This window comes from Parasteatoda tepidariorum, chromosome 1, assembly GCF_982258835.1.
Source record: "Parasteatoda tepidariorum strain Cologne lab strain chromosome 1, Ptep-v5.0, whole genome shotgun sequence".
Classification (NCBI taxonomy): Eukaryota; Metazoa; Arthropoda; class Arachnida; order Araneae; family Theridiidae; genus Parasteatoda; species Parasteatoda tepidariorum.
The window spans coordinates 50700508-50712968 of NC_141755.1; the positions used below are offsets into that span (position 1 = coordinate 50700508).

Sequence of the window (12461 nt, forward strand, 5' to 3'; positions counted from 1 at the left end):
AGCAATAAGTATACACTTTTGATTAATTTGATAATAGTTTCTAAAAGAAGTTTTTATGTTTTTTATTTATTTTTTATTCCATAGGCGCCATTGAAACAGCCGACCCAATTTTTAGGGTTTACGACTATTAATGTTCAACTACGTAGCCTTGTAATTTTGTACTCAATCCATAAGACAGGAGAACTTCTGGATCAAGTATTGGGTGAAATTTGCCTTCTTGGAGGACTTTTTAATGGAATTGACCAGCATTTCCGTTACATGGAGAGGAAAACCACGAGAACCTTCCACGGTTATCCAAATGACAAGGGGACTCTAACCCATGATCCGTCGACCACTGAGGATATTTTACGTCAGCACTGTAGTCTGTGCAAGTCGGATGCGGAATTCGTATCTACCAGCCATTGCTGGGATTCGAACCCGGTTCACCTCAATGGAAGGCGAACGCTCTATTCCATGAGCCACCGCGGTTCAATCTTTATATTATATCTGTTTAGTATGGTATGATCTAAAAAAGCACTATTTTTTTTTCTTTGAATGAATATTTAAGCAAAAACTCTCTTCAGATAATTTAGCGAATTCATTGGCCGAAATTCGCGTTTATTTGAAGAAAAAAAAGTTTTGAAGAAAATGGTCCTTTTGTGTTGAAATTTGCATTTTTCGAATTTGCAGTTTCTTTGTTGTTAAATTTAGATTTTAAATTGTAAACAAACTATTCACTACATTTCATTACTTACATTAAATTAGCATTTTCTTAAAAGGTGATAGCTTATATACTTCGTGTATCCTTTTCTCAAAAACTATATTAGATAGAAACTTGAAATTATCTCTACATTATGCATTAATATATAAATACGGAGATAGAATGTTTGAGATAAATTATAAAATTTCTTTTAAATATTGATAACGTTCCGAAAAATGTCATTTTTACAGAATATTTTAATAAGTATCTTTTTTAAAATACACAAATGTAGGCATTGGCAAAATTCTTATGCAAGTATGTGTAAAAACGCACATTTTATCTTCATAAATTAATTCAAGTCAAGTGAAATATTCATGAAATTTAAATTTTCAACATTTAACTGTCAATAATTAAAAAATAGGTAAACGGCATTTCTAGGTAATTCTTTTCAGTAAATATTTTTTAAAAATAAGCAAATGTGTGCATTAGTAATATTTTCACATAAGTATATGTAAAAATGCACATTTAATTTTCATGAAGCACTTCAAGTCAAGTAAAATATTCATGAAATTCAATGTTCAATAATCATGAAATGCATTATTCAATATTTAACTGTCGATAATGTACCATCAAACGGCATTTCTGCAGACTTCTTTCTAGCAAATATTTTTTCTTAAAATAAACTAATTTATGTGTTGGTAAAATTTTCACTACAGTATGTGCAAAAGTATGCATTTAATCTCCATTAAAAATTTCCAAGTCCCTACATTTAATAGTTCTTGAGAAAAAGATAAGCGAAGTTTGACATTTTTACATTGTCAGTATAAAACTCCCCTTTATGAACTTATCATGAGTAATCCAATCAGTTCTTCAACAAGACTTCACCTAGTTAATCAGGAGAAAATATTTCTCTCTATCCAGCACATATTCACAAAGTTTCTATAAGATTTCACGATCGCATCATACTTTCAGGATCTCATTACCAACTGCTTACTGTCATAGTTTAGGGAGTCAGAATTAGTTTTTAATTCCCTTTTACCTCACAAGAAGACACCACGCTCCTTTTAAATCAAGATTTCTTTTGAGTGTTACAATGCCGGCCATCATTAGCATGAACTCAAACAGTGAATAAAGTGCCATTGGAACTCCGCTTTATCAGGGCGCTAACACCTCCATAAAGGTAAGGGCAGACCATTTTTAATGCTCGTGAATAATTCATGATTAAGTCGTGGATCATCGTAAAAAAGGGATCTCGATCGTGCCATAAACTATTCCAATTAGTAGACCTACAACGGTGGTTAAAGAGACCTTTAATGAGATTATGTATCTGGAGGAGAAATAAAAGTGCGAGAAAGTGCCCTATTAATGTCTTTTTCTCGAAAGGATTATGTAATTAGAGGGATTTGAGTCATTACATTGAAATGAAAGAGCGAAGATGCAGTTATAGGGCGAAGACATTTATGCATTTTTGAAAGAGCAAACAAACAGTATAAGTCCTGATCTAAGGAATTGTTGACTCGAAATACAATTCGGAATGATCTTGATTCCTCTTTGCATTAAATATAAGAAATGAAACAAATGAATTATATTGCTGGCTCAGGAGGTAGAGCGTTTGCATCCAATGGGGTGAACCCAGGTTTGATTACTGGTGATGATGAGTGATTCGTATTCTTCACCGAGTAAAAGTAATCCCAGAGCTAAACGGATTGCGAGTTAGTGTCCATCGGGCAAGCTATGAAAGGTTTTATGATTTTCCTTTTCTTCTTTTAAGGCACTATAGCATGTTACAGGCCAAGGCCATTCCAAGAGGTTTTTTCCATCTGGTCAGTCTTATCAACTGCAAGGTTCTGTCAGTTTTTCTTATTTACTAAATGAAAGTCATTTCTCCACCGCATCAAGCCACATAATTGGTGATCTACTTCGTTTTCTGTTTCCCTTGGGATTAGTAAAAGTGAGCTTTTTTACTGGGTTTGTATTATCAGATCGGAGTACATGTCCGAGCCATCGTAGTCTATTGCATTTACAGTTACAATATCATGGTGCATTGTAACAAAAGCGAACAAATCTGGATGGCGATCGCAATGTTTTGCAATCGCGCAACTCATATAATATTGATAAATTGCACAACGCAGAACGAATCATAATTTACAATTTATCTTTAAGGGAGTCTGCGTCTATAAGAGAAGGTCTTTTTTACATAAAGTTTTTAAAAAAAAATCTGGATAATGCTGTGCTAACGAAGTTTTGCAATGGGAAATTCAGTTAAAATTGAATTACGGAATTAAGTTGAAAAGGAATCACTAACATCTACTATCAGTACGATATCAGCTATCAGTAGGGGAGAGTGGGGTCAATTGTAACATTTTTTACTTAACTATTTTTAACTAACAAAAAATCCAATATATTATTAGTATTAATTGACAGACGAGTAAAGTAGACTATCTTCTACTAGAAAAAAAAATACCTGATTTTAAATATTATTATATTAGTTATTAACAATTTTTGACAGTCGTGCAGTTGTTACAATTGTCCCCACTTACGGGGTCAATTGTAACAGTTCATAAATTCAACTAAAACATAGTTAATTATACATATTATTATAGTTGTGATATATTTTTTTATTGATCAAAATAGTAGTGATATTTTAGGAGTAAAAATAATAATGAGCAGAAACCTAAAGGGTTAAACTTTTAACTTTAAGGGGTTAAAAATTTTAATTTATGCTGTGAAAGGTGACAAATAAAATAATGCACATGCAACATAATATAAATGATATAGGAAACTATTGGTGGTTCTTAAAGAGTTAAGTAATGGCTTGTCAACATAAGATTATTTATTTTCAGCTGTTACAATCGTTCCTTTACTTATTGTTACAATTGTCCCCAAGACGCCATTTCAGCTTCATTTGTTAAAAACAATGCTAGTTAATTAGCAAAACTAATCTTTTTTTTTATTGAAATGTTAATTAAAGTGTCCACTTACACATTCGGTCACTAATTTTCATTTGTTTAAACAAAATTACTTTGTTACAATATAATATTCTAATACCAAAAAAAGTACTTGTGTGGCGTGAAAATATCTTTTGTGATGTAACTCTTTCAAAAGTACATAAAAATGGTTGCCATCAGGGGTGTACATGTAGATTTATTAAATACACCTTGTGCGCCACCTAGGAACCAAATCTAGAACCCGACACTCGAAATTTTTGCTCTGTTACAATCGTACCCTGTTACAATTGACCCCACTCTCCCCTATAGTATAGCACTGGATATTAAAATCCTTCCAATAGAAAACTCAAAAACAGGCGTAAGTAACCGCCTGTGTCTAATAGAATCCGTAAAAGAGAAGTTATTTTTATTTAAACTTTAAAAAAAAAAAAAAAAAAAAAAAAAAAAAAAAAAAAAAACTGGATAGCATCTACTAGGCATTGCAATTGGACGACTTATTGAAAAATGACATTGGGAGTTGAAAAGACAGATTCGGTAACTGCCATATCTCTTAAGGATATTACTCTAACTTGAAGTACTAGACTGCCGACAATACTTATCACTTAAAACAAATGCTTAGCTATATTCCAAAACAGTGTCTCAAGGATGCACGTGACCCATGAGGAGAGCTACTGTTCTTCTGAAGCATCTCAGGTGAAAATGAAGAATTCGAATGATAGAGATCTCCTCCTGCTGCCAAACAGAGGTGATTGTGCCCCGTAGAGGAACTATGGCCTCTCCAAAAAAGCATTTGTCTGGGCATTGAAAAGAGTCATTATTCATTGGTTTGCATGATCTTTAGCAACATGACAGGAAGAATTTGTAAGTTAAGAGACTGGAACAAGGAGTTTATCGGAATTATCTGGTATTTCCAGAATTTTATTTCTCTTTCCTGAGTAAAAGAGGTTTTATGGTCTGGAATTGTTAATCAGAATCAGATTGATCGACCCTGATGTCTTTGCTAACAATTCATTACTGTCAGTTTCGAGAATTTCAGTTTGACTTATCAAAGTCAACTGAAATCTAATTCAGAGGAAGCTTTTATCTTTGTTAGAGGAAATGAGGAAAAAATGGATATTGCAGGAAAAGTTAATTTTAGACTGTATCTTCAATTACATAATTTGAAATTTTTTTTAATATATATCATGCATTATAATGTCTCGTAAAGTAGTTGTATCGTTGATTAGATTAGAGGTATTTGAACTTTGAAATTAGTAATATTTGATAATTATTTTGAAGTTATAAGATGTGCAATCTTCTTTAATTGCAAATTATATTCATAGAAATTAATTGATTTGTATTTAGAAAGTTAAGAGAAATTTTAGGTAAAAAATTCGTGTCGTTATATCGAATTTGAGAAGATAGTAATAATAGAATATAGACATATTATAACTTACTGAAGATAATCGAGCCTATTTTAACTTACATTTTGTGACAGATAATTTTTAATCATTATTTCCCAAAATAAGTATCTTGCAGCTAAATTTTACATCGTATGTACTATTATCGTCGTATGCTTTATCTTAACTGGGGAATTTCCAATAACCTTTAAAACGCTCTTTAAAAAAATGGTAATTTTCAAATTATTAAAAGCAATGATCATCCAATATAAAATATTTAAACTTATCTGAAGATTAGTATTTTGGAATTTTTGAAAATTATTTATGAGAACAAGTGTTTAAAATTTTAACTTTCATCAAATTCACATTGGATGGATTTCTCATTTAATTCTCATAAAATTTACCCATTAATTTACTGAAATTCTTTTTTAGAAGTTTTAAAAATGAAAATTTAATGTACGTTTCGAAAGCTCGAAGTTAAGTCACTAAAAATGAGTACATATTTATATTTCCATCCTCCACCATCGGATACCTAACACAACAGTGGATACCTAATAATCTTACGGTAATAAGTGAGTGGTGAATAATTTACAAAGCCACTTAGTTCCTCGCAGGTGAGTATATATTTTAGCCGAGAAGGCAAATCTGTAAGTCTCCTGACAAGCTGAATGAGCGTTAACACCACAATATTTCCTATATTCCATCAGTACTTGAGGAGTTGCCAATGTCCTACAGTCATCGATTGGTGATCATGGACTATTGGAACACGAAACTCTCATTCACCACATGTGGCATCAGCTCAAAACTACTTAAAACAAAAAGTCCAGTGTTTCCCATCTCTCACGATAGATGGCATCACTAGACAATTCAATTAAGCCACATTTCACGGTTCACTTCACAAACACATCCTAACTCCAATGCCCAGTTAAGTTTCATTTTTACTATTTTGAAACCATGCTAGTTGAAATGGTTACAAAACTCCTATTTCCCATATTTCCTTGCTTGCTTTTTAAAACTGAAAAGAAAACTTAGTTGAGAAATAACCTGCGGATACTGTTATAATCTGCAGCAACCCCTACTTGCTGGAGGGCTTCTGCAAGCAAGTTTAAGTTTTTTCTTTCCTATGTACTTAGTTTTTTATTACACTCGTTATTATTATGAATAACGTTTTGTTTATTTAAAATAAAACTAGTATCCCAAACGCTAAAGGAAAATGCCATAAGTTCTGTTTAAAAAATAAAAGAAATAGATAAACTCATCGCCTAATTAGCATTTAAGCTCAATATTGCAATAGGGCAGTGTACTCATTAGGTAGGAAAGTGTTGCCACTTTGGAGAGCTGTGTAAAAAATGCGTCGTTGTACATGCTCCAAAATTAGAGTGAAAACTCTTTATATAGTTCTTTGCATAATTTTGCTTTTCAATATATTTATAAATTTAACTTTTTAAGTCAAAATGTTTTTAAATGTACTTCAAATATCGTTTAACATGGACGATAAAAAGAGAAAGAGAGATATTACTTCATCATCATTATCACTGACAGTATTTTTATTGTAATTACATGCGACGATTTTAAGGAATTTTTACACGTACATATTTTGAATAAATTAATGATACTATGAACGTGTGGATCTATTAAATGATTTTTCACAAATTGTAACACAATAATTCTCACGAAAAGCAAAAATATTTCTTAGAAATTTTTTAAATTTCCTTTGAAATTCCTGTCACATGTTCAACAAAATAAACAAATAAAATGAAAAATAAATAAATGAAAAGACTTACAAAAAAAGAAAGGACTGCAGTCGATTTCTTTTTGTATTATCATACATGTTGAATTATTTTCACTGCCCGCACACATTACGAACAGGAAAGTTGTCATTTAGGAGGAAATTTTTATACACTTCTTTAAGCCGACTCAATAGTGTAGCATTTATTGGGTAGCAGATAGTAGTTTTATTATTATTATTATTAATTTGAACTTTTATTACGGTTTTCATACTTATTTCAAAGTTGAACGTAAATATTATTTCTAAATGTTCTAAAGTATTTTAGTATGTTATTTAGAACCATTTAGAAATAAAATTCGAAACACTAAATCTATATTTTAATAAAAGGAAATATTAAGCTATAGTTAAATCGGAAAAGTGAATGCATCATTTTAGTATAAAGGAGTTAAAGTATGCAAGTTCAGTATTAAGTTTTACTGTTTTGAATTTATAATATCATTAAACACAATTATGACTTTTAAAAAGTCTTTGTTTCAAAAAAAAAAAAAAAAAAAAATGAAGAAAGAACGAAATAATATAAATTTTCCTTGTCAGGCCATTTCTTGATAATATGATTCTATTTAATGGTAAAAAAACTTTTCACTCTCATTCTTCAAAGTCTATATACATAATGACTACTTTAAAGGCTGGTTTTAAAATCTTATGATCGAGTTGTTTTTCTGTTCTTGTTTATTTTCTTTTTTTGCTATTACTTTTTGCCATTACAAGATAGATTTTTAGCAATAACAATCTGCAACTATATCAATAAAAGAAGTTTAAAATGAAGTTGTTGCACATTTTCAACTTGATTTATTGCGTTTCGTTGTGCAAATATTTTTTGTTAAAGTTTAATGTAAGAAGATAAAATCAGATACACATTAAAATTAAATTTAAAAATTTTAAAAGTTAATAAGATGCGTAAATTTTTGATAGTTAACAATATATTCCCATTAATTTTTAGTTTCTTTTAAGAAAAAGTAAAATTCAACGCAAGTCTATTATTAAATGTATGTATTTAATGTATGCATATAATGTTTATATACCTATTGTAATATACACAGTTTTTAAACGAACAATTATCTTATTCAAACAACTTAAAATAATAATAAAGTTTTTATTAATTAATTGATTGTTTTTATTGAAAAAAAATCAAATCAGGAAAAAAAAAATTTTTTTGTGTTTTAGTTCACCCAAAAGAATTTTTAATTATATTTTAAAAACATATTGTTTTTTTTTTTCAGTTGAAGTATCATAATATAGTATTTGCAACCAAATTTGAAGTAATTTTTTCAATTGATTATTAAACAAATATTTGAAAAAAGCAGGCACTGAAAATTCTCACATGCATACTATTATTTTTTAAAAAATCAGTTGAGAATGTGACTAATAAAATACCTGAAAATTTTAATTAATTTATGAAAAAATATTGTAATTACAGTTTAATGTAAGCAAATGTTTTATATTCATTCCATCATTGCAATATAGTAAGAGCTTCATTACAATAATAGTAAAAGCATAAAGCTTTTAATAAAATATATGCATAATATATAAATAATTTAATATAATATATAAATAATAAAATAATTGTACCTAAACTTTTATTACGTGTACACTGTTTGAAAAATCATTTATATTCAGCGAAAATTCTCAAAATTTATTAAGAAGAGAAAAAAATAAAAATAAAGTTCAAAATTTGTAATTTATAGAAAAAGAAACAAATAAATAAATAATGAATTTAAACTAGAACAAATAGACATAAAAGTTGCATTTAGTATAAAAATTACATTTGAAATATTAAGCTAAATTTATTAATGAAAAGAATTTGTAATTTTAAAAGAATTAGCAAAATTCACAGAAAGGAACAACAATCCTTTTTTCTTCCTTTCTGTCAAATACTTAGACTGATTTTTTGCGTATTTTTACGAGCCAAAAGGCAATATTTGAGAATTATTAATTTAAAGCATGATAATTATGAAAGAAATATCATCCCAATATTTATTCATAATTATTAATTTTATTTATTCATTATGAATACAATTATAAACTAATTTTTTATTTTAATGTATTTTTATATTGAGCTGTAAAAATATAATACAAAAATCTTTTTTTCTTTCCATATTGCCCTGATTTGACAATTCATGAACTTTTCAATTTCATCCGCTTATAGCTCTCCCCGCGAAGAAATAAAAAATAAAAAAAATGACGGAGGAGGGAAGAAAGATTGAAGGGGTAGCCGACTATCCATAGCCACGCCTTTCATCCTTTTTTTCTGACACTCAAACTCGCCGTGGCGACAACCGTTGGCGATCACCCCAAAGAGAGCAGAAGATTCATCCTCATCCAAAAGCACTTCGAAGAGACAAGGAGCTCCCTTCATTACAGAATCGACATTGATGACGAATGCATGAATTGAACTTACCGGCTGCCTTTGGACAACGTTTTTATCTGTTCTGCAGATCTTTCAGTATATTTATTCAACTAAATGAGATAAGGAATTTATTGTTTTGCATTGAAGAAGTCATTGTGGACTCCGTTAAAAGACATATCTGTGCTTGCAAATTGTGGTTGCATTGTGTTCCGTTGACATTGATGATTGTTAATAAGGTATCAAGTCTCGAAAATGTGACAACAATTTCAAAAGATAATATCGTATCAAATCATTTTAACAGATTGTAATAATTTTTTTTTCTCTATGAAATTATCGCAAGGATCATCGTTTAAAATGATTGATGTTGAGTGCACGTTTTAAATTGGACTTTTTTCAAAAAAAGTTTTGGACTGTAAGAAAGATTTGTTCAAGTAATCGTTATTGAAAATTATAATTCTGGTAGATCTATTGTAATGTTCATGTGAAAACTGTGTTCAGACTAGCGACAATATGATGGACCGAGACGACTGTAAACATGAATACGACGATGACCTGGACAATGCATCATCGAGTGGGGGTTCTCCCAGTAATTGTGATGGACTTTCTCCAGAAAGTGGCCATGGAGGCATGGCAGATGCCTTAGATGCGAACCCACGTATCCAGGCTGCTGTTTCTAAAGTTCTACAGAGCTATGACTGGTCACTGGTCGCCAAAACATCGCGCCTGAGTAGCGGCGACAAGAGAAAATCACACGTGAAGCGCCCCATGAATGCCTTCATGGTGTGGGCGCAAGCGGCACGCCGTAAACTCGCCGATCAGTACCCCCACCTCCACAATGCTGAGCTGAGCAAAACACTCGGTAAATTATGGAGGTAGGTAACTTTAGTTGATTTTTTTAAAGAACTTAAAGATTTTTTCTCTCCTTTTTTTTGTTGATAAACACGGCTCATAATTTTTTGATTTCATGCAAAAATAGAATTTTTATTAGTGTTGTTTTTTTTACTACAAAAAAACAACAACATTGGTTTCTCTACTTTTATGGTTTTTAACAGACTTTATACTTCATAGTTTTAAATTGTATAATACGTTAAAAGTTGTGATCAAATTTCACGACAATTTTTTAAAAAAATGTTTTAGTATCAATATTTTGTTGAAAAAGTTTAGTTTAAATTGAAACTAGAAAACGATTTTGGAAACGTCGTTTTTACAAAATATTGTGTTGTTTGGAAGACTTAAAGTAAAATGTTATGTTTAATTTTATATTTCTTTCTGTATAAATTTTTTTTATTTAATCAAAATTGCTATTAATTTCCTTTAAAGAACAAAACAAAAAAGCATTATGAGCAATGATTAAAAATGGTTCTTCAATATTTAAAAACTTTGAAATTCTTTTTTGAATACTATTAGAATGAACTTTTTAACTAATTTTTACATTAACAATGTTATGTGTTTTGTTTTAATATACTATTACTTTATTTTAACTTAAAATGATCGCTATTATTTCTAAAAATATATATTAGGTAAATCCATTGTACATACTAAAAGTTATAAAAAAAAAAGAATTTTAGTAATTTATTAAGAATACTGTTCTAACTACGTTTAGAATTGTAAAATGTTTTAAAAAATTATGTCTAAAAATATGCTGTTACGAATAGATACAATCTTGAGCAAGCGAATTGCGTATAAAATAATTTTTATTTTAATCTAAAGATAAAATCTGTTTTATTTACTTAAATTTGTACGTTTGGATATTTTATAATATTAAAGTGCTTCACAATTTAAAGGAAAAATAATTAATACCTGAAATAAAGATAATTAATACCTAAATTTCGAGAAATGAATACATTTTTCGTATTGCATGTATATTACAACTACGCTGTATATTATCACTTATTATATTTGTTACTTTCCCAATAAAATCTGTAATTCGAGATGAACTTTCATGTGGAAATCTGACGATCACACAGAATCCTATTGATATTATGAAAATTAAGAAGAAAAAAAAAACAAGCAATTAAAACTAACATTGGCTTGCTATTGCACGTGATAAGTATATTAATTAAATGGCGAATTTATTTTCATAAATGAATTCAATATTAGTAATATATTCTATATTAATAGAATTAACTAATTAAATATATGAATTTCATAGAAACATTTATTATATGTGTAAATTTGATTAATCACGTTTAAGAAATAATATGATATTTAAAATAATATTCTTAAATAAATATATTAGAATATTATTTTAATTATATATTTAAAATAATATATAATTAAAATAATATTCTTATAGATCTTTAAAAATTAAGGATAAAATAGTTTAATTTGTGATTCAGAGAAAAAGAAGCTAAGTGAAATGCTATGCTAAAAAAGATCCAGTGCACAGTTTAAATCTTAATGAAAAATGAGGAAATATTTTATAAAACGTGTATGTTACAAATTTCATCAATTACGATAGTTATCTTTTGTAGTTTTTGCATTATATTATTTTGAAATTGAGAAACATTGTAATTAAATCATCATTTACAAAAAATACACTTTATTATTTAACATCTCTTAATATGGATTAAAGCAAAATTTAATCATATTAAACAATTCTAAATGTGATAAAAACTTTTCTTTTTCCCCATGTGATAAATAAATAAAAGCACTATTTTTATATTAAAGAGAAATCAAAGCATTTGAGAAAATTAGTTAAAATGCACATAGTGATTTTTTAAGTATTAGTAATTTTTTCGAGTGATTTTAAACCTTTTTTTTACTGAAAGAGATTCGATGAAAAAAATTCAACTTATAAGCGTTGTTTAATGAATGTATGATTAGAAAGCTAACAACATTACTTAAAGTTATGTAAGAATTATAATTTTATTTTTAAAAGTTCAATGAAATTTTTAGGCTCATTAAAAAAAAATCATACGGAAAAATTTAAATAATATTTCCTATTTAGATTCAAGTTTTCAAATTAATCCTTAATCAATTATAAAGAAAAAATACCATTAAAAAAGGTGTCATTGTTATAAAATTAAGCGGTGATTATGTTTATTGATATTTAGTAGTAAAAAAAAAGTATTAAATCGTTGCTTATTTTGATAATTTTTTTTAACTCTATTGAAAAATGGTAGCTGATGCATACTATTTAATATGCATTATATTCCTTCGTAAATAATTATTTATTACAATAATTTTCTTGGTAACATTTTATTTTAGAATCATTTAAAGAAACCCCTAATCCTGTGATTTGAGAAATAATTTCCATTTTATTTCTTCTTTAATTTACAGAAAAAGAGAAATGATGCATATGCATGGCCCCTCATTA

The 12461-nt window shown here is 28.5% G+C and overlaps 1 protein-coding gene across 1 annotated transcript in view; it reads left to right on the top strand.

Annotated features, from left to right (window-relative positions):
* The first annotated feature begins 9050 nt into the window (after positions 1 to 9050).
* LOC107444744 (uncharacterized) overlaps positions 9051 to 12461 on the top strand; it is a 71339-nt gene continuing 67928 nt past the window's right edge. Inside the window, exon 1 of the mRNA XM_016058966.4 lies at positions 9051 to 10014. Coding sequence (XP_015914452.1) covers positions 9653 to 10014 — 362 coding nt within the window. The 5' untranslated portion in view covers positions 9051 to 9652. The remainder of the gene's footprint in view (positions 10015 to 12461) is intronic.